The sequence below is a fragment of the Melanerpes formicivorus genome, unplaced genomic scaffold (genome assembly GCF_026170545.1).
Source record: "Melanerpes formicivorus ecotype bairdi unplaced genomic scaffold, bMelFor1.0.p_v2 SCAF_4, whole genome shotgun sequence".
Classification (NCBI taxonomy): domain Eukaryota; kingdom Metazoa; phylum Chordata; class Aves; order Piciformes; family Picidae; genus Melanerpes; species Melanerpes formicivorus.
This window is the reverse complement of record NW_027142356.1, coordinates 16,509,910-16,533,588: the sequence shown is the minus strand read 5'-3', so window position 1 is coordinate 16,533,588 and position 23,679 is coordinate 16,509,910. Positions and strand designations below refer to the sequence as shown.

Sequence of the window (23,679 nt, the reverse complement as noted above, 5' to 3'; positions counted from 1 at the left end):
TAAAATTGAAATTTTGATTTTACCTGTTTTCTTAGTCTCAGAACTGACTCTGCAAGCTTATAAAAAATGTACTTAAAACAAAATGTCCCATTTACCTGAATAAGACTATTTTGATTCATAAAGGAAAGATTGAACATAAATATCTGCAGTATTGTCTTTATATGGTTGTCTCTTATTTAATATAATTGGTCTTCTAAGAAATTAGCATTTTATTCATCACTGCTAAGTCATTTTAGGTGTATTTGGACATAATTTTTAATGTTTGAGCACACTAGTGAGTGTGTAGATACTAGTATGAGAAGCTCTTACTGTGACTGTAGTGGCTCAGTTGGTAGCGCATAAGACCCTTAATGGGAAGGTCCTGAGTTCAAGCCTGCAGTGGGCAGTAGTGTCCTCCCTACTCTAGTCATGAGGTTTGTGGTGACAGGTTGGACTTGATGATCTTTGAGGTCTCTTCCAACCTTAGTGATACGGAATACCTTCTCAGCACTGCGGCAGGCTTCAGATATAATCTACAGTACAGAATGCAAATACGGTGATGTGGTAAAGTGTAAAAGTTTACATTAGCAAGAGAAAACTACCAGAATTTCTGTGAATCCCAACTTAATGTGTTGCTAAATCTTCTAGTTCACACCATTGTTTATTGTATATGCCACATGATATATACAAGACAATTAAGAAATGTCTTAAATGTTGAAGGATATATGTATTTAGCATCTTGTCTTGTAAAGCAAGAGATTACAGCTAAGAAAAACATAAAATTCCCTGGAGTGGTTAATATCCTTTACTGTTATTATTGAGCATGTACAGATGTATGTTTATGATAAAATCTATTACCATTCTTATCCAATATGTTCATCATTACCATCATTTTCTTTTCCTATATCCAGTTCAGAAAGTATAGATCTCTCTCCTCTGGGGTCTAAATGTTGTTTCCAGACCCATTTCATGACTGAAGCTATCTGCTGCATTTGTTCAGTGCACAGAGTAGTCTAATTTTGCAGACATGGAAAGGGAAATACTTTGTTATGGAACTGTACATATTGGGGAGCGGGGGAAGAAATTAAACCAAGTGAGTCTCTGTAGGCATTATACAGTTATTCTGGAATAAGCTCCAAATCACATCAAAAGAGGAGTCTTACATGGCAATGAAAGTTTTGCCCAATCAAATTTGTAGACACATTAGTCTTTGAGATCACAGCATGGGCTGGTACCTACCATATCAGTGCTTAGGTAACAGCATCAGGATTGAATTTTTAATGGGTAATGCCTCTATTAACATTGGTAAGTCCCTTTATCATATGCATTATAGCAATGCCAAAATTTATTCTTATTTCACTTTTTTTTTCTTATTCTAACCTTTCTTTGCAAAACCAATTTGCTAATGCCTAGGACATAATACGATAATGAAGGCTGTGCCCCAAATCATTGCGTGAACTCACAAGTTGTCTTCAATGCACAGCAGTAATTAAGCTTAGACTACTGATCTGGAATTCAACTTTTTTTGTTTGCAGCAGAATGAAAAATGTAAAATACAAATGCACATTGACATTTTGAATCTTTCATGGACCAGTGTTCAGAGTTAGCAACCATGGGAGCTTTTTTTTTACATTAAAAACATTCTTATTTTCCAGTATGATCTTAAGTTCAGCGTTCACATGCAGCCAGGGTCATTTCACCTCCAAGGAAACTGCAGAATCCCTAGTATCCCTGGCTTACAGAGATATGAGTGCAAGACTGGCTTCATCCCAGTTTTGATACTTGGACATGTACCTACCACATCCTGGGCTCTGGTTCCCACTGGAAAGGGACCTACCTAGCTGGGGCCACAGAAGGCTGGCTCAGAATGGGGAAGAGAGTCAGATGGGACCAGAACTGGAGACACTCTGTAGAATATTGACTTCCAATAGCCTGACTATCAGTGAGCCATGTGTGCTCACATAGCATGCTCATATAGCATGGTAATTACTTAACATAGGCTAAACTGGCCAAAAGAACTTACTTTTATTGCAAATCTGATAATTCACAATGACCAAAAGTGATTTCACTGCTTAAATTGTCTTGTACTACATGAGCTACATCAATAGCAATTTTGTCAGACTTAAAGCTGTTGGATCAAATTATTAATTTCTGCACATATGGAGACAACTTTGCTTGCAGTACACTAACTTCTGACTAAAGAGTTTCTTCTGATTGAACAGTTCCAGAGAGACATCTTCACAGCATAAATCAGATTATAATAATCAGAATAACACTTGCAGTTAGCTTGGAGGCTGAAGCTAAATTCCAAATGCCATGAATCACAGAGTGGTAATTTTCACTACTAATGAAGAGTGCTTTCTAAGACCTTCTTTAGGATGTACAGATTGACTCCCTACCTTTGAGGGAAATTTGCCAAGGTCAGGGATTAAGTCTCTTCCTGGTTTTGGGGGAGTTTGGGTTATTTTTGCCAATGATGGACTGTTTCTATGTTATTACTGGATTATATTATCCAGTAACATGTGCAAACCAACTTGAAAAATTTAAAAGTCTTTCCCAAACGTGGTAGAAAGTGTAACAATACTTCCTCATTGTCTTCATCTGCCTGTCAGTGTGCAAGCTTTATTTCTACTCGTTATTTTGTCAATCTGCATACGTCTGGTCTCCATCTCTTTGTCCACATGCAAGTATTTATACCTGCAACAATAAAGGTGCTTTGGGCTGCTTGGGTTTTTTCCTGATGTTTAAGCCCTTTGAAATAAGCTAAACATTGCTGTCTGCCAGTCCTATCAGATGTGTTTGTGCAGCTATTCGTAAATGTATACTTCACACTTCAGGCTCCACATCTGTGCTATGCTCTGCTTCCCTCTCAGCACCACTACCCATGGCAATCTGGATAGTGTGTGGAAAAATGAAGATCTTTAGAAACTACCAATGACCAAAACATTTTGTTCACAACGGAAGACAATTGTAAAGCACAGATAATTCGTGGTGTAGTAAATCAGTCAGTGACATTAACAATTATATTCCAAATCCTGGTTTTGCTCACAAGTCTCCATGTGAATTACAGCTTTTGGATTAGTAAGTACTCATGCACAGCATTTAAGTCATATTGTTCACAAATGACATCCAGTTTCATTTTTCAAGTAGCTTTTACAAATGGACTTACTGAAGAAAAATAGCAGAAAGCGAGGCCACAGTAATTTTTACCTATTAAGCTTTTTTTGTTATTAATGAGTTTTGGAAGTATTTAAATACTTTTCTCTCATTGTTATCAAGGACAGAAAAAGGTGAGAAAAAGCTTACATCAGATTACTGTACACAGCTATTTCTGCTTTGCTATATTAACTGGAGTTTTCCAGGAGAAATTTAGTGTCCTGAAGGGTTTGACTGGTTTTATGTATCTCTTTCTTCTTTAATACTATTTTCCAGGTCACTTTTGTGAAGATATTTTGGTGCATGGATGATTTTTCCCTGTCTCTGTGAATAACTCATCACAAATAGTTTTTAGATAAGCTTTCCATTTCAATGGATAAATCCCAAGGTATAGCTTACATTCAGATATTTCAGAGATGCAAAGTAGAATAAGGCCTCTCATGAATGCATTTGTCATTATTGGTTCCTTCAGGTAGCTATGAATCAGAAAATTGTTCATAACATAAATAGCCCTAAGTTTGAGTAAAATTACTTGTTCTCAGCTTCGGCCACCTGAGATGGTAGCTTGTTCACTTTTGCTGTCTAGCCAGCCACCAAACTGAGATGAGATCTTCACAGGGAGTGAATTTCCTATCTGCTGTCACCTCCTGTTCTCGTGTGTATACACACACAAATAGTATTATTTTTGTTGGAGGGAGTGCCTTAAATATGTGGTGCTACCTTCTGTAGTCCTTAGGCTACACTAGCTCATTGGAGTCAGAAATTTCCCAACATTCCCAGCAGTTCTTAAAGCTCTTCTTGGTAGTGACACTTAATCCCTTCACACTCCCCAGAACTGAGGCCCAGGAAAAATTAAATGAGACAGGAACTGAACTGGGATCCCACAGTACCTTAGCAACTCTAGTGAACAATAGGGCTCAGAGAGATTGTGCTTAGATGAGGTTTAGTGAAGCTTGTGCCTGCCTGAGCCATCAAATACAGGGATGGCATTATAAATTCTACCTCATGTTCTTCAGTGCGTGCTGAAGTTTCCCCAGTATAGTTCACAAATTACTTGTTATAAGAAAGTCCTTTTCAGAAGATCTTGGTTTAAAACAAAATGCATTTTCATAAACTCACAACGTGTCCAAAGCTGCTGCTTGTGTGTGTAAAGCTGCCTTGCTCTTTTGACAGATACTGAATCATTACTCTAACAAGCCCTAAGTCCCATGGCAAACAGTTGTCTGATGAAACAGATAGCTCTGGTGTTTGGAGGCTGCAAAGGATCTTAAAAGTAAAAACAATATTGACATTGACGAACAGATGAAATGCTGCCTTGCTGGCTTTGTTGCTTTCAGAGTATTCTGCAGAGTTTTGCTAGAGTAGTTGCTAAGGAAAAATGCACAGTAGGGTTATTGAAATGAGACTACAAAAAGTCACTAAGACATGTTCAGAGGACACTGAAGTGTTGTTTTGTGGGTTTTTTTATTCAGTGAGATCTTTCCAAAATCATAATGTAAGTGTACAGTTACATATACATTTTAGTCATGAAAAACAGAAGAGTACACCTTTGTAGCCAAGATTTAGAATGTATTGTTAATCTAATATTTTGTCTGATCAAAATATCACAGTCAGTTAATTAAGTGCAGTTGAAATTGCAAATTATCTAATTATTCCACGTTCTCATTAACAATGCAGTTAAAATACTTGTAAGCCAGCATCCTATTGGTTGCCCTTTGCTCTGATGTTATGCTTACCCTTCCTATATGTCACTTCATTGAGTTGAGTTGTTTGCCAGCAGGAGTATGAAGTTTAGAGTGAGGGCTTGTGAGGGTTTCTTCCTCCCGGGGTTACTGACTTTGAGGTTTTTTTTATCCTTCTGTGTAGATGCAGTGATTTCCTTTTAGGGGGACAATTGTACAACTACACAAAGCTATACAAAATGCAAGGGGGGGAGAGGGGAGCAGGGAAATCAAGTAATGCAACTGAACACAGAAACACAGGATAAGCAGCAGCCAATTTACCACCTGTAATCATGGTGTTACAACTGGGGCAAGCGCAAGAATAGTTATCAGATCTTTAAGCAAACTGCAGGTATGATCTATGTTTCTTGCATACTTTTAGAGATTCGGCAAATCAAAATACAGTAAGTTCAAGACACAGCATAACAAGTCCTGTGTCCTGATGTGTTTAATTTTTTCTTATAAAGTCAAGACCTATTGTTACTACTTGGCTATGACAAACTGAGAGGTCCACAAAGCTACAACGTAAGTGAGTACTTCAAATCCTTAGTTCTCTTGCTGGTAAGGGTGTCCCCTATCCTCAACAGAATTTCCTCTGGGGAAAGTGATATGTGTGTCAGTGGAAGAAACCAGGTAGCATGCACCCCATACAGTGCTACAGGCTGGGGTCAGAGTGACTGGAGAGCAGCCAGGCAGCAAGGCACCTGGGGGTACTGGTCGATAGTAGGCTGAACATGAGCCAGCAGTGTGCCCAGGTGGCCAAGAAGGCCAATGGCATCCTGGCCTGGATCAGGAATAGTGTGGCCAGCAGGAGCAGGGAGGTCATTCTACCCCTGTACTCAGCATTGGTTAGGCCACACCTTGAGTACTGTGTCCAGTTCTGGGCTCCTCATTTTAGGAAAGATGTTGAGTTGCTGCAACATATCCAGAGAAGGGCAACAAAGCTGGTGAGGGGTTTGGAGCATAAGCCCTATGAGGAGAGACTGAGGGAGCTGGGGTTGCTTGGCCTGGAGAAAGAGGAGGCTCAGAGGAGACCTTATTGCTGTCTACAACTACCTGAAGGGAGGTTGTAGCCAGGTAGGGGTTGGTCTCTTCTCCCAGGCAACCTGTGACACAGTAAGAGGACACAGTCTCAAACTGCACCAGGGGAGATGTAGGCTGGATGTTAGGAAGATGTTTTTCACAGAAAGAGTGATTAGCCATTGGAATGTGCTGCCCAGGGAGGTGGTGGAGTCACCATCACGGGAGTTGTTTAGGAAGAGCAGAATGGGGCGCTTGGTGCCACGGTTTAGTTGATTAGATAGTGTTGGGTGATAGGTTGGACTCGATGATCTCAAAGGTCTTTTCCAACCTGCTTAATTCTATTCTATTCTATATTCCCTTCTTCTGAGCATCTCCATGTGTTCCTTTGGAAGTAAGGTTAATTTGTATTTAATTTGTCTGTAAGTTTTAAGAGTTTTCCCTTTCACTCCAAGCTGCAAAGAGAAGCCAATTACAAATTGTATTGCTAAGATGCAGTCTGCTTTTTACAACAGAACTAAAAGCCCAGCAGTTTCTTCAGCAGAATGATACTCTAGTATGAATACAAGTCATTGTCATTTCAGAATATCACAGTTATGGTTTACCTTTTGCTTTTGTACACTCTACTTTTTTAGTTGTGTAGTTTTCCTGTATTTAGCTGTGCCCCTTGTTATCTTTTCACTGCTCTTATTTCCTTCCAGCTGCTTCCAAGAAAGTATGAACACAGAAACATAACTGCAGAAAATCAGAGCTTTGAGGTAATTCAGGTAGCGCTGACATTTAACTAAACATGTTCCATGACCTATAAGAACTGCCACAGTTATCTTTCCAGAGCCCGACAAACATCTGACATTCCTGCTGATGATAAGTGGAATGGTTTAATTAATCAGAAAATTGAGTCAATTTTTTTTCAGCAGCTTTTATTTCGAGAGTTAAATCCACTAAATGAGAACAGTTACAAAACTGGTATGAGGGAAACTGGTGGTACTATTTCTCTGTACCTGCCTTTACCTTCACCTGTTCTATGTGGTTGCTATTCATTTTACTTTAGTCTAAGTGATGTCCATACAAGAAGAGTTAAAAAATAAGCCTCAGGAAATAGGTTATTAAAAATTAAACAAAACCTGTCAAAAACTGAGAGAAGTTAATACATTTCCATGGAAAACCTGTCAAACTACAGGCAAAAACATTGCACTTACGTGCTTGCCACAGTAGATCTTCCCACGGCTGGTTTTCCACTTAATATTTGTAACCAATCTTTACTTTGTACTTTAAATATTTGCAGGCAATGGCACAACTTTTGACACTTTTTATTACACCTCTTTTAAACACTTCTGTTAGCAGTGGAAAACCTCACACCAGCACAGAACTGGGGGGAGGTGTAAGCGACGCGTTATGTGTGAAGCACAGTACTTCAAGTTCAGTGGAAAGATAGTAAGGGGAAGATCTTTATACCTCTGATTAGGACCAGTGGAGCTTCTTGTATCAGGCAAGATGTTGACAGTTTGCTGAATACTTTAGGTAAAAAGTTATTTAAAAAGAAAATGATAAAATCTTGTAATTTTCTGCTCATTTTTTTAATTCAGACATTTCTATTATAGATTTAAATGCGGCTTTGGACAAAGTTGTTTTTCATATGTTAAGGAAATCTGAAGTTCAAAGGTTATTTCCTCTGTTGAATCTATTATTTGTGGTTTTAACAGAAGGAGTGGTATGAAAATTGTGTTCAGATCCTTAAGAATCAGTACAGTGCTGTAAAGCAGATATGACAAGTCTGATTTTGAAATAGCTTTATGCTTACTTATGAAAGGTTTGATAAGAGGACTAGAGAAATCTGTGTTTATACAGGTAAAGGCCACATGTAACAAATCGTGTTTGGATCTGGACTCACATGGATGTCCATATGGAGATGGAATGAGTCTAATTCTCAGCTTTCCTTGTATTCAGAGATGGCCAAGTTGCCATAAACACTGTTAACATATAAAGTACAAAAATACTAGATTATATTCTCTATGTCCTCTGTCATTTGACAGCGCAAGGTGGATAGCCATTTTAGGGAGCAAAGCTGGTGAAGCGTTCAAAATAAGTTGTATAGAAATGTATGGACATGGTCTGAGCCTAAACTCATTGTCATTACATGAAAGCTCCAAGGAACTTGGATCTGCTAGTTAACAGTCAAGATAATCTTTATTTATTTATTTAAAACTTTAATCTTAGCCATTCATTTAATACATAGCATGTCTTTCTGTTTCTTAAATTCACATCCTTAATGAGGCAACCTGCCTGACTAAAGAGGATGTGAAGAGCACCAGTGATGCAGAACAGTTGTGACATCTGAGAGACAGGAAGAGACAGGTTGTGTAAAATAAAAGAAAAATGATAAAGAACTTGAAGTCTCCTCTTCCAAAGCTTGTTTTATACAGCAGTTCATTTATTTGTTCTTTTTCTTGTTTTAAATAAAAAGAGAAAAGCCAATCATCTGTTCATGAAAGAAACATGGTGTTACTGTTTGATTAATAGCTTACACTGATGTTAGGAGATGCCTAATTATGCATCAATATTTGCCTCATTATGTAGAGGATCATCATCATAGCAGATTAGGCTATGAACAGAGGATGGTTTCCTTTTTGTTAATTAATTCTTGTGCTTCAAAGTATGTAACCCAAACAGTGGTCTACTTCTTTCAGTGTAACATTTCTATAGACCTAATTTTGTAACAGTTTGTTGCAAATAATGGGGGGGGGGGGGGGGGGGGGGGGGGAAGTGATTGACCTAATATCAAAAATATGACTCATTGCTTTTTTTTTGCCAGTAAGTTGTTAGAGCTCATAAAGTCCCGCATTCCAGCTTTGAAAAGTCTAATAATGCAAGTTACTGCATTGTAGGAAACAAAATCCAGGAGATAGAAAGGATATTTAAAGGTGTATGGCTACATACTTAGTTCTAGCATTTACACTACAGGGAATTTAAGACCTCTTTCAGTACATTAGAGAAATCTTGCTGAGTATCTTTATGTTTTATTGTGCTGCAGGATGCACAGCTTAGTTAAAACATTCACGCTAGTAAAGACTTGGTGCCTCAGAATTTATATTCCTATGTCAGGTAAAACTTCAAGGAGAATAAGGTATCACCTATAGTCTCTTTTGTATTTTGAAATCTGTTTCAGAGCATGCTTCAAGGATCTCTCTTATTTACAAGAACAAACTCATTTACTAGGAAAAATCACCCACTGAATTCTTGAGGAAAAGTACTAATAGCCGCACTAAAGCCTAGCCATTTACTCATTTGTGTGTGTATGTGTGTATATATACACACATATATACACACATCCCCTGTGTTAGCACATAGAATGGACAAGAACTAAAGAAGTGCAGCATCCTTAGCTAGGCAGGAATTTATTAAAATATTCTGTTAGGAGATGTTCTTATTCCAATATCTTTAGGTTAGTAGAGCCTAAGGTTTGTAACAAGTTATAATGTCAGTAGAATTACTCTGGGAAATAGAAGTGTTTAATGTGGGAGCTGTACCAGAATCTGGTGTTATTTTAAAAGTAATTACATGAGTTGTATGACTTCTATTTTCCCTCTTCTGAAGGACCAGTGTTACTGTTTTCTCCAAATATAAGGTCAGTGCTATCCTTGCATCATTGTTACATCAGTTCTCCAGTACAGTCTGCTCTTGGCTTTTGAGAGGTTAAAAAGGGAAGTATGAGAGAAAACTGTTCTGTGAAGGCAGCAACTACTGTAAAAATCAGCTATATATTTTGGAGGAAGAGCTAAAGATATGTCAAAGACAATTTCAGGATAAACAGATTAAAGACAGGTCTCAAAATCTGCAAGACTATTGGCAGTGTGTTACAAAAGGAAGTCTTGCTTGACAGAATGCATAAATGTGACTCTGAAAACAAGAGGACTTAGGGATGAGTTACTGTGGGGATGACTTTACTACCTGTGTAGTAAACAGATGTGTTAAAAAGAATCAAATTTTAATGTAGCAAGGTTATACTTTATACAAGTCTGTACTATGTAATTGTGCCTAGAGAATGATCTGTAAAGCCAGCTGTACATTTCTTTGTTACCTTACTGTACACTTATTATAGTTTCCCTGATGTCTAATTTAATTGCCCAGATTCTTGTTTGAGCTGTAGCCACAGTTGCATGCATAGAATTGGTGGTGTGAGGAAGTGCCAAAGCAAGTGTATTGTCCACAGTAAAGTCTTTGTAAAAAGTCCATAAAAATTGTTTGTGCAACCTCATCTGCCTTGCTCCTCATCACATAAGTTGGCAGTATGTCCCTGAGACCCCTTCTGTGCATCATACGAAGTTCAGGACTACCAAGATGATAGTGGGAACAAATTCTTCCCTGTTTGGATGAATTTTATCCCAGAAACCATGCTTCTACAGCAGTGAAGCTATTCCAGGGAGCAACATGTTTTACAAAGTGTCAGGCACCATGAATTTTATAGTTTCTTTTCACCCTTTTACTGCTCCTAACCCACACAGTTAGCAGGAGGACAAGGGAAGAGTAACCTAGCTTTTGTTTACTGTTTGTATGCGAAGAGCTCTCTCCTGTTTAATCTGCTGTATCATTAATTGGATTCAGTTTCTTGATCACACTCCAATTCAGGTGATTATTATATTTACCATGCAGCAAAAATAATTTCCTGCTAATTAATTTTTACTTTCCTTTAAAGATCACTTCATTTTATATTCTTAACAAACTTCCTCATCCAGCATAAGATGGTTGCATTTTACAATGTGTCATTCCTCTGGTGAACAAAATTAATCCTCCCTACATTTTAGCTGGCAAACCATTTGGACACAACCAGAGGAACAGAGCTACAAAACCAAGGTATTTCCTCACCTTTTTTCAAAGATAACTTTGAGGAAGCATTCAGACAGAGGTACAGGCACATCTATAAAGACGCAGATTGTAGGCTTTCTTCCAGGCAGTTTCAAAACCCGTTTCTGATGTGGACATTTAAGGGGTACAAGCAGCCTAAATATATAAAACATAATAGATTTAAAAATAGGTGCAAGGAAATAGCTGATATCTTTGTTCTAATTGCTTTAGTTAAAAGATGTTTTTCATTGGGGGAGATATATTTCATTGTCATGACTGTGACAGTCCAGAAAGCAAAGGTGGTTACAGGGTTTTTTTTTTAAACTTGTTTTATTTTGTGTATTAAGTACATAAGATCAATTAATAAATAAGTGCTTAAGTTCTTTTGTATATTTTACATTTTTGTAAAATATACTCCCAAAATATATAATTTTAAGGTATATATTGAGCATTAATTAATTTCTGGAAGAATTTAACTGTGATATTTAAATGATTGTTTTGGTAATTTGGATACTTTGCAGGCTTTCAGATGATAAATAATAGTTAGAACATTTAATTTTTTGGTAAAGGGTAGCCCCCCACCTTTCTCCCAGCTGGTGACCCCTTTCTCAGAGCTAGACTCATGCAAGAATAGTAAATGAAGGAGTCTGCTCTCAGCTGTGAAAAAAGACATGAATCATACTACAGCACCTCGTACAACTGCAATAAATCCATAAAGACAAATAACCATCTTTCATTCTTCCTTTATGAAAAGAGATAATTCAGAGCTGTGTCAGCACTATCAAACTAACATGCCAGCCCTAGATACTCATAGTGTAGTGTAAGTTACTAAATTACTGCTAAATTACTACAACCTACAAATGAAGTGTTTCACTCCTTTCCATCTTCACAAAATCTAGCATGGAAAAATACCTCAAGGGTTTAATGATGCTTTCATGGCATCTGTAAGAATCATCACACCTTATATCTGAGTAACCACCTGTGTGTATCAATTACCTGAATACTCACCTTGTTGACAAAGAAATCCTAGTGCTCTGTGCAGGTGACAGAATGACTGTGACAACAGTTACAATTGCATGAGCTCAGGGAAGTGGAGCAAAGAGATAGATCTCTGCACTTAATGATCACAGGTTGGACTTGATGATCTCTGAGGTCTTTTCCAACCCTGTTGATTCTATGTCTTTATTAACTGGAGCTGTAGTCTGAGAAAGTCTCAGCAAATCTAGCTAGCCTTACAGATTCTGCAGTCTCTGTCACTCCTTTCATGAATATATAAAAACATGAAAGGCCGTACACTACAAAACATATTTGCCTGCAGAAGTTTATATTAAGTCTATCATGATGGAAATCAAGTTACACTCAAGTTATATTCAGCCTCCTGCTCTTAGTAATGCTGACTTTTTCAGGCTGTGGCAAAGGAATGTATATTTACTCTTGAGTTCAGAGGTTCTTTCAACTTTAACAGGCTGTAATGTTGAACATGTTGAAAATGACTCAGAGAATCATAGAATTGTTTGGATTAGAAGAGACTTTTCAGATAATTAGGTTCAACTGTTAACCTAGCACTACCAAGTCACCACTAAGCCATGTCCCTCAGCAATGCATCATCAGTGTGCTGGCCACAGTTTCTGATACAAACCAAGATACTGTTGGTCTTCATTAGCTGATCCCACAGGTGGCTCATATTCAACTAGCTGTTGACCAGCACCCCCAGGCCCTTTTCCACTAGGCAACTTTCCAGCCACACTTCCCTAAGCCTATAGTCTTGCATGGGGTTGTTGTGACACAAGCGCAGGACACAGCGCTTGGCCTTGTTGAACCTCATAAAAATGGCCTCAGCCCTTTGATCCAGCCTGTTCAGATTCCTCTGTAGAGCTTTCCTTCCCTTAAGCAGATCAACAATCTTACCCAACTTGGTGTCATCTGCAAACTTACTGAGAGTGCACTCCATCCCTTCATACAGATCACTGATACTAAAGAGAACAGAAGGGTCTTTTTATTCCTACTATCTGGAAATTCATAGTTATTAATGTGCAAGTGATGATCAGAATTATTGCAGATTCAGAATACTCTGTAGTCTTGTAGTATATTATTCAAGGTCTTTGGCTCATTATTAATATCAGAAAAAGAGACTGCGTTGTAGACTGCCCCAAGCTAGCTAGCTCAAACATTACAGCCAGAACAAGTTTCCAAATGATTGGCACAAATGTCTCTCTAAACAGTTCTACTTCCAGATCAGCAGTTAACTACATAGCTTTTCTCAAGTCATCTTATTCCTAGCTGTGCAAAACTGTTTGGAAGGATTAGGTTATCTAGTGTTCAAGTGAGATAGCTGTTAGTCAATTGCTATTATACCAAGCAGTTACAAATTTTACTCTTATTTATCAGTCTGTGTCAGACTTAACACATCCAACAGTTTCCACAGTATCTGTCTGCTCCTGGGACTTCTTTTAGTCAGACATGCTTGTGAATCAGATGCTAAAGTCTGTCTGGCAGGAAACCTCCCCATCCTTCCTCCAGGATACTCAGTCAGGACTAATTAGAAATAAAAGACTTCAGATCTGGGTATCTGAAGAGAGAATACTATCACACTCTTTTAGGTGATAAGTAAAGGCATGATGGAGGATAACCAAAAACTGGGCAACCACTGGAAATGGCAGTCAATTAAAATGGGAATTGCACCTGTAATTTTGCATCTGGTTTTGGGCTCTGCAGTTCAGGAAGGACAACAAAATCTGAAGTCATTTTAGCAGAAGACTAGCAACAGTCATGGGCCAAAAGTATGTGACCTTTGAGAAGAGTCTGAGGAGCCTGTCCTTGTTTAGTCTGGCAAAGCAGCAGCTAAATGGTGATCTAATAGCTGTCCACAGCTGCTTTAATGGGAATTGCACAGATGGCAGAACCTCATTCCTCTGCTACTGGCAGATGGTACAATAAGAAGCAACAACCCCAAGATGCAGCTTGGAAGATTCAGTTTAGACTTTAGGAAAATGTTATTCACCAGAAGGGTAGTGCAGCAGTGGAATAGCTTACCCAGAGGTATAACCAGGGGACTTGCCCTTCTTGGAGTCTTTGACTTGGCTAGAAAAAGTGGCAGCTGACCTGGTATAGCCTTTGCAACATTTCTGTTTCCAAGCAGCATTTCCAACCAATTTTCTGCAAATAAGAAAATTGAAGGGAAACTTAAGGAAAGGAAGATGATGTACCCACAATCACCAGTTCACCTTGTATTCTCTCTTCAGACCAATATGCTTTTATGGTAGTAGACAGACAGACAGCAGAAGTAAAAATAATGACAATGCACTGGAGAGGGCTATTCTGTCAAATGCAGCCGAAAACCAAGGCCACTCAGTTTCCTTTATATGCTTTCTGTCAAGCTCAATATTTAAACTACATAGAAGCATTTCAGACACCAAAAGATTACAATGAGATATTCCAGGACAAATGTGTGCTCAGGAAAAGAATGGTGGGTATCCTTGCACATTACACATATGAAGATAATCTCATCTTTCAGAAAAGGACATAAAGTGATAGAAGTCCTTTTCACAATGAAAGCCATCCAAGGTTCATGGCATAAATGTACTTGAAGGTTCTTTTGTGCATATTGGGCTACTAACCAGAGAGCAAAAATATCAAAAATAAATCTTCTCAATCTGGCCTCATTATTGCTGTGTGTCAAAACAGCCATTTGTCCACTTTGATTTTCACCAGCAGAAATAGTCACTTGCAGATTATTTTACTAACCTAAGGTAACAGAGTACCATGGGTTTGGCCACATTGCTTCCTCTGATATGCCTGTGCTGAGGTAAAAGGGGAGGCCAGCATATATTTTTGTACTACCCTAGTTTTTTACTGAAATATTTTTTAAATGGCTCATGTTGAGAATGGCAGAACAGCTCCAGTTGCCTACTTCTCAGTCAAGTAAGTTTTGAAACAAACATCAGGGCATTTAGCAGGCTCTGTTGCTATTCTTAATTATTTGATAATGTACATATCAACAATACTATAACAGAGGTCGTAAGTACTTTGGGACAGAGAGTAAACCATATTATGCATCCAGATATCAGATGGACCTTCCTGGCCAGCCAGAAGGGACTTCACGAAAGGCTTTGTTGTCTTTGTATTTTCTTTCCTCTGTTATGGTCCATGTTGCAGTCAAGCAAGTCTTTAAGACCAGCTCCAGCTTTCACATCATCCTTTAAGTCTCTATTAACATCTTCTCAATAACCTTCGAGTGGTATTGCTTGTTGCAGCACATGTCACTATGGGGTACCGGTATGGTAATGAAATACTCCCTGTATGTAGCCCAGCAGGAGAAAATAATTACAGTTCTGTTTTTTACCACTATGTTTATTTTTCTTTTATGACAAAAGCAGAACCTTGATTTCCAATTATTTTCTGGGCACCAAATTAAGTAACTGGATATTCTGTTTGAGTAGATCTTTAATTACTATGACCAGGCAATTGTGTCTCTGTTCCTTCAGAAAAGCTTCTCCAGACTTTAAATGAAGACCGAGAAGGCCTACACAAAACAATTAAAATAGAGAATTTGTTTACAAGCTCTTGTCAGAAGAAACATAATGCTTCCCTTTATCATCACTTGTCATAGCAGTGACAGCCTGTAAACCTCCTGCACGTACATTGTTCTTCATTTGTCACTGCCTGTGCCAACTCTTGCCCTGGCAGGTGCCTGACATGTGTCAAACATATGATTCATGGGTTCGTTTGATCAACACTGTGAATAAAAGACTGATGCATTTTCTTTTAAATTACAAATTAGATATTTACTCCCCATATCTAGTGACAGGTGCTTTGGCTTCTTTATATCCGAAGTGCACCAGTTATAGCTCACTGTGGAATTTAAATACTTGCTTCTCTCTCAGGCCTAATTCTAGCAGTGAAATTTATGTAATATTACAGAAAATAAATTAAACCACCCTACCTTCCTGTTTCATTGTCACAGCAAGCTTTCTTGAACTGTTTTGTTTGGTAATAAACAGGCAGAATGTGTTGTGCTGTAGACAATTAAAGGCCTTTGTATTACAGGTTGCTTGGTGGTTTGCACACTGAACTATCATTTCTTTTCAGATAAATTCTTTAGAATTATAGCTTTGTCTGACAGTGATTGAAGTGTGTTTACGTGGGCCCTTGAGGTTACTTGCTTCTAAATGTGTATGTGTAATATATAGGTTTTGTGTGTGAGCTACTTCTGGAGATAATATTAGCAACCCAATGATTGGAAACTATGAGAAAGTGACATTGTACTGTAGGAAATAAAATATCATTTGGTTTTCTGTGAAGAGAATTTATGGAGTTCTGTGAAAAAAATGGAAGATTATTTTCATATTTTTGGGAAAAGACGAGGTTAAAAAAACCTGAATTTGTTAGTAACACCTAGTTCATTTGTCAAAAAAACCAGAATTATTATTCCTGTATAGAGTATAATGTGTTTTAAGCAATACTCGAACTGTGAGATTCCCAGATACAGTTTTTGCAAGAGCATCTATGTCTCTGTGACTCCTGGGTCAAACAAGGACTCTTTTCTTAAGAAGCTAGCCCTTAAAAGCCAGCTGCTGACTGCAGAGCCTTCAGAATCGCTCTTTTGCCTTGAGAAGTATCACCTATGGTAATAGCAGTATATTGAGTAATATTGGAGTGGCTTCAATGAGTGGTTCAACATGAAGAACATGGTTTTGCTATTTATATAAATAACAGAAAATACTGGAGGTTTTTTTTAATACTGTTCTACTGTTTCTGGCTCTTACTTTGTGGCTTTTTTAATTCTTTTAGAGATTGGTAACATCTGAAACAGTGCCTCAAGTCATTGCAGGGGAAAATATAATATGGAAGTTCTTTCATATTGATTTCAGTTTAAAAAATCACTACTTATGGATCCAAAAGGGTTTGGTTTTTTCCTTCACTTTAGGTATTTTCATTGTCATAGCCATATTGCAGCTGGTTCTTGAACTTAAATACTAAGTGATGCTTTTATTAGAGAACTTTTTCCAGATAAATTCCCAAACTGTCTTCTTGTCCAAATCTCAAAACTAAAGATACAGTAGATATTGTTACCTGTATCTAGAATCATAGAGCAGTTTGTGTGGTAAGGGACCTGTAGAGGTCATCTTGTCCAAACCCCTTTCAATAAGCGGGAATGGGATCTCATCGGTGTGTATAAATATCTGAGGGGTGGGTGTCAAGTGGAGGAGTCCAGTCTCTTCAGTGGTGTGCAGTAGTAAGACAAGGAACAACAGATACAGGCTTGAACATAGAAGATTTCGCCTCAACATGAGGAGAAACTTCTTTACAGTGAGGGTGATGGAGCACTGGAACAGGTTGCCCAGTGAGGTTGTGGAGTCCCCTTGTCTGGACACATTCAAAACCTGTCTGGATGCTTTCCTGTGCAGACTACCCTAGGTGACCCTGCTTTGGCAGGGGGCTTGGACTCAACGATTTATGGAGGTCCCTTCCAACCTCTAATGTACTGTGATACATGGATCACATTGCTCAGAACCTAATCCAACCTGACCTTGAATGCTTCCAGGCATCTGCCACCTCTCTGGGCAACATGTTCCAGTGTTTCACCACCCTTAAAAAATTTCTTCATCATATGTAGTCTAGATTTACCTTCTTCTAGTTTAAAAATGTTACCCCTTGTGTTGCTAAAAAAAATTGTTCTCACCTTCCTTTTAAACTCCCTTTAAGTATTGAAAGGGCACAACATGTCTCCCTGCAGCCTTCCTGAGGCTGAACAACCTGAGCTCTCTCACTCTTTCTTAATAGGAGAGATTTTCCTGGGTTTGTTCTGTTTGACTATGTCCAGGCTTATTGTTAGGATATTACTAACATGTAGGTGTTTTAATAGATCTAGGTACCTTATGTATCTCTACTAAGCCATATATTTTGAATTGTATGCAAATCTGATCTTTTTATGTCACTTGTCTAAATAAACTCTTTCAAAATTAACACTTGCTACTTTTATTTTCTTCCTAATTACTTCCGGATATGTTTAAATGAGGATGGATTTACAATTCTGTGTGAGCAAGACATGCAAATCTTGTTTGTATACTTGAGCTTTTTTGCAAGTTGTTCTTTGAGTGACAAGGAGAAAACAATAGAACTATTCCATTGTGGGACTAATTAAGTAGATAAAAACTGGTTTGGGATATGTGATTCTGGTATCAAAGGATGTGCTGAATATTTCAGTGCACTTCATAAATCAGATTACGTGCTGTCTGAAATTTGTGGAGAGCTGAGAGAGACAGAGGAAGGTGATACAGAGAACTCTTGTTTGTTTCAGAGAATTTCAGATATTCTCACCAGAAAAACTATTAAAATACAGTTTGAGAAACTTCTTTTCTTGAGTTTGCAAGGAACTGAACAGTACAAATTGATACAACTGATGACGATGTAATTATATTATCCAACTCCTTTGTTATTTAGCAATTAGTATAAGAACAGAAAAAGATATACCATTGTGTAATTGTTTACATCATCTGTCCCTGAAGTGATTTCCTGAAAGTTACTCAGTTTCCAAAATTTGATCATTTCAAGATGTGAAAGGAATGGAATTAAGTCCTTTGTAGGAGACTCAATTTCACTGAATTTATTTGGCCCAAGACAAGTGATAATAATCACAATGTATGAAAAGAGTGTGTGTTTATGTTAGTTCATTTAAACTTCAGTGGTTGCCATATTCAAACTGTTGCAAGGGCCTTGCCTTAGTCATTGTGAAGCCTAACTAGTGGAGGTCCTTGAATTTCTGTACAGGCAACAGAAAGCCTACCAATCCCAGGAACAACTTGAGTTCTCTATATAATTCTCCTGCTTCTCTCCATCACAAAGTTTAGGTGCTTCCTTGGTGGCTGCCTTCATGTACAGAGAGAGAAGCTGCTTAGAACCAGCTCACAGGGACCAGCGAAGTAATCATATCTGATACATAGCCAGATTCAGAGCTCTATAGTAGGATCCTTTGATCAGCTGGTGTCTCATCATTGAATCCATCTTTGAGGGTAGGCAGGTGAGGATGGAGGATTTGTACTGTAGCTAAGGTGTTAAGGGCATGCTTCCATAGTTGGAGAGCTATGTTCAAGATGAGTAACCTTTACAGTGTGCAGCAATGTGGTCATGCTCTTGGTTCAGGCTTCCAATGGACTATTTAGTGCCAAGAAACTGGCAGATGGAAGTGGTCAGAAGAGAAGGGTTTGCTGACTACAGCAAACTACAGGACTACTTACAGAACTACAGGAGATTTCCTGAATCTGAAGAGTAACAGAAACTCTAGTACCTAACAAATTAGGTTTAATTTTATTTTTAAATACATAATATCCTGTATAACTGTTTCATTTTTCATGCTTATGAGATGGTACAATTTACAGCATAGAAAAAAAAAATCTGTATTGACAGACCTAACAAATTTTCTTACATTACCTGCAAGGCCTTTATATCTTTGTTTTTAAGTCCTACTTCCCTTCCTTGATACTCCCACACTATGGGAATAGCCTCAATGGAGCTCATAAAAACAGGAAACAGCTCAGTAAATGCACACTTTAGACCCTCTTGCACATGGGCACAAAATGATCCAAGACTTGATTTAATCTCAGTTTAGCCGTGATGCTGAATTGTAGTTGGTACCTAAAATGAGTTAGAGCGATACACAGCCCTGTCTCATGAATACAGTTGCTCATACAAATACCACCATTCAACAACACGGTACATCGCTTATCATTGTGATTTATAGGGGATTGTGTTGGGGTTTTATTATGTAAGTAGCAAAGATACATCTTTTTTCCTCTTATTTCAGAATTGAAATGTGTATTCTATAGCCAGCCAGAGAGTAGAAGACAAAAATACATAGTGTTATCTGAATGCTATCATCTTTTTTTTCTTTTATTTTTGTCTCAGATTTGGCCCTACTACTTACTTCATAGGTAGTATTATGAACACTCTTGACCTAACAGGTCTCCAAAGTGTATTCTCCTTCCCAAACCACTAATCTGCTCTGTAATCCTTGCAAGCTGGTGTTCCCTGGTCTCTGCTTCCTCTTTTGTGTCAGCATACATTAGGATTCCTCAGTACAGAGAAACATCCCACACAGTACTGTCCCAGTATATACATATGATTACACACCATTTTTTCCACTTATTCCTAATCTTCAGGTAGATTTTTATTGGTCAGCTAGGAAGAAGAGGAGCAGAGAGAAGACTGAGTGTGTTCAAGGAACTGTATTTCAGTGGAGCTTGATATTATTTTAACAGTATCTTGTATTGCCTTCACTTTGCTTGTTGCTTTTAATGTATGTGTCAGCATTATGTTCTTCAGGGTACTGCTATATGGTAGCCTCTAGCTAACTTCTTGTGGTGTAAAATGATGTAAAGTCTGGATTGAGGTCTGACCATACAAGTCCAAAGAATTAGTACCTGATGTAACAATAATCATAACCTTGTAAACTCATTTCAGTGAGGTTTTCCTTGCAACCTTTAGTATGACTAAATGTGGCTTATGACCAGTTTTAATTACTGGAGGTTAAGCTTTTCTCCCCCTCCTTCCCTGTCAAATGAAATCAACATATTTTTCCAGAGTAATGAGTCTGACTAACTGAGGTGTTATAACAAAGACAAAAGATCAGAATTTCTGTTGTAGACATATTTAGGATGAGGCAAAACTGTAGGGTTTTTTGGTTTGGTTAGGTTTTTGTTATGTTTCTTAGTGTGTGTTTCTAGTCAGAAGAAAAAATATTCCCGAAGATGCTGTTCTGTGATATAAACAGAAACAGATTATGCAGATAAGAGAACCTATCAACTACTCTACCTTTGTAGCTTTAATCTTGTTAGGAAGTCAGCTGTCCATGTGCTTCATGCTGGAATCTAACCATTAAGATCTTCCTTCATGTCTGTTTCCCTTCTCATTATGAAATAGTATAATTGTGCTAGTTTAATGCTTACTTAAAAGAAGTATTTCCACACATACTTCTTCCTAATTAGCTGATACAGGAAACCTGCTTGGAAAGCACACTTTATAAAACGGCATGCCAGAATGTTTTTCTGGCCTTGGGCTGCAGGAAGCAGAGGATGGATTAATATCCTGCAGTTGTTTTGGCCATCATTATGTTGTGGATGGCAGGCTGCCAGTAACAACTGCAGTGACAGGTCCAGAGTGTCAGTGCCTTCCTCCATGTGATAAAAAAGGGAACATTTGCACTTTCCAAACCATCTCAAAGTGGTAGATTTTGGAGGACTTGAAGTGACAAGAGATGGAAGTAGATAAGCTGCTTGCAAGTTGTATGCCAACCTTTCTTTGTTGGCTCCTCCAGGCATGGCACCGCTGATGCTTTTTTTGCCCTTCTTTCTAGAACATTTAAAAGAGAAGCTGGAGGAATACATGGTCCGTTTTGCCAAAGTGAGGATTGTACGTACCAAGAAACGAGAAGGGCTCATTCGGACCAGACTCCTAGGAGCCTCGCTGGCTAGAGGAGAAGTCCTGACATTTCTGGATTCCCACTGTGAAGTCAACGTGAATTGGCTGCCTCCCTTGCTTAGTAAGTGTATGAGCTTTCATCAGCCATTAAAACTAGAGCATACAGCATAGCTTAAACAATCGAAGCCATATCCCACAGTATGCAGGACATACATTGTGCAGAACTGCTTGGAGCTCTGGTGCATGGTCTGGTGAGTCATTATGAGAGAGAACTCAGACAAATGCAAACAGCTCCATTTTGTGCTTCTGTGACTAAGGAACTGGTAAAATTTTGAAGTATCTCTTTGGCCTACCAGAGTTAACATTTATTTTACTAAAATACTCCTAAACGCACTAGTAATATGCTACTCCCTCACGACCCCTGACAGCCTTTGTTAAGTAGGCATCACTTCTTAGTCCTCTACATTCTGTTAAAAAACCTTTTGCTGTAAATGTATCCAAGACCTCAAAGTTAAATCTAATAACAACTGCATCCACAATAGAAAGCTCAGAAAGAATGATTTGCTATTGACTACCTTGCTGGATTCCAGTTGAAGCCAGCAAAGCTCCATTAGTCAAAGGAATGGAAAGAATCAATTCTGGTAGTCTGGGATTTCACTTCAGGAAACAATGTCACCTTTTTTTAAACACCTGACTACATGCAAAGCCTGTGTCTGTGCTTTGCAAATTGAGTGCTTTTTTGCTAGCAAGACCAACTAAATTTTCTGAGTTTTCTAGCAAAGAAATCTGTATTAATTCAAAGAGTATGTTGTAAATACATGACAGGATACAATTTCACTAATTAATAGTTATTGTTTCTGAAATTTTGTTGGTAGGACACTTTGGCCATGCTGAAAAAGCATTTGCAGCCAGGATGAGATGCTGTTCTGCTAATGAACTACCATTTGAGACCAAAAAAAAAAAAATACTAATAACTAGTTTGTCTTCAGATCAGTAACAAAACCATGTACAAAATTCCTTTGTTTTGTCCTTTCTAGCTTTCATATCAAATTGCACATACAGTCTTTCCACTTGTTACCACTTTGCCCTTATTCACAACATCTACATTTCTAAAGGTGACCTCCATGTCTTCATGTAAAACCCAAATGACATGAACTAGCAGAGGGTAGTACAAGTTTCAACAAGCTTTCCGCAAGAAGCCCTGATGAGTAGTTGTTAAACACTCTGGAGCACTCTAGATATACAGTCACCTTTCCTGTGCTTTCTGGTTTTGCCCCACTGCACGTCATACATTGCCACTAATGAAAAATCTCATGTAGATTCTCACTCTTTGCTAAGTTACTGTGGATAAGACATGACCCTTCAATTTTGCTAACATAGAAATGAGAAAATTGCAACTTGCAAAACTAGATCCTTTTCTGGCTTTTTTGTCTGAAATGCAGAAAAAAAAAAAAATGAAGAATAAATAGAATGGTCACAAAGGATTCATAATTGCAGTTAGGTTGCAGATGGGTATTGAACTGATGATTGCAACCCTCAGCTCTAAGCCAGAAAACGGGAAAGAAACAAGTCCCAGTTCTCCTTAGTTCTCAAGTGGAACGAGAGAATTCTTATTCCACATATAGTACAAATACCCATAGCTAACCAGCCAGAGGATGTAGAAATTAAATTTGAGGAATACTGGAGCCCAGAATCAATAGGCTTTATTTTGAAAGAACAAGTAAAGCATGACATGGAGAAGGACAAATAGAGAATGAACACACAGCTAGTAAATTTAAGGATGCCTTGTTCCTTGTTTTCCTAAACATATGGCAGAACTTTCTTATAACCATTACCAAAATCAGATGACACCTAGCTGCTACTAATAATAAAGTTAATGTATTTTTGCAAGTGTTTATGTAAAGATCTATCTTGTGACTCATTCAACACTTTGTGTGACTGAATGTCATTCAGGGAAATTGCAACAGAGGATATATTAGATATTTACTGCTTTGAAGCTGTCCTGTTTTAGCTCTGATTGTATCTCCCACATGTAGTTTACATCTTCAACTAGAGCAAAATTTAGCACTGTTCTGGAGCAAAGACCGCCAGTCTTCACTGAAAGAGGCAGCAGTTTCCACTCTTCCAAACCAGGTTTTGTTCAGAATAAGACCTTGAACTGAATGTTAGTGGATGTAGGAATGCCAGGAGCAATGAGGAAGCCGGGAGCAATCATGTAAATGCATTTCTCAAGGTTATTTAGGTATCTAAATTAAGTTTTTAGAATTGACTATCAATTCTTTGGACAAAAGGAAGACTGAGTTATTTCAGTATTTGTTAGTTATCTAAATAGCTTTGTGGAGCTTCAATTACAATTCTTTGTTTTGTTTTCTTAAAACCAAAATTGTGCAAAATTGTTTTTTCTTTACTCTTTGTTTAGTTTATTTCTTTAGTTTTAATGTGTTTCTAAACTGAGATAAGACACTCAGAAATCTCAGAGAGTTTTGCCTGATGTAGGCAGGCAGCTGTAGGCATGTAAAAATGTTTGGAAACACAGCTGTTTGTT

The 23,679-nt window shown here is 38.0% G+C and overlaps 1 protein-coding gene across 3 annotated transcripts in view; it reads left to right on the top strand.

Annotated features, from left to right (window-relative positions):
• The window catches only part of GALNTL6 (polypeptide N-acetylgalactosaminyltransferase like 6), a 440,839-nt gene that overhangs the window by 323,895 nt on the left and 93,265 nt on the right, over positions 1 to 23,679 (top strand). For all 3 annotated transcript variants that reach the window (XM_068137080.1, XM_068137081.1, XM_068137082.1), the window contains exon 5: positions 21,070 to 21,255. In XM_068137080.1, coding sequence (XP_067993181.1) covers positions 21,070 to 21,255 — 186 coding nt within the window. The remainder of the gene's footprint in view (positions 1 to 21,069; positions 21,256 to 23,679) is intronic.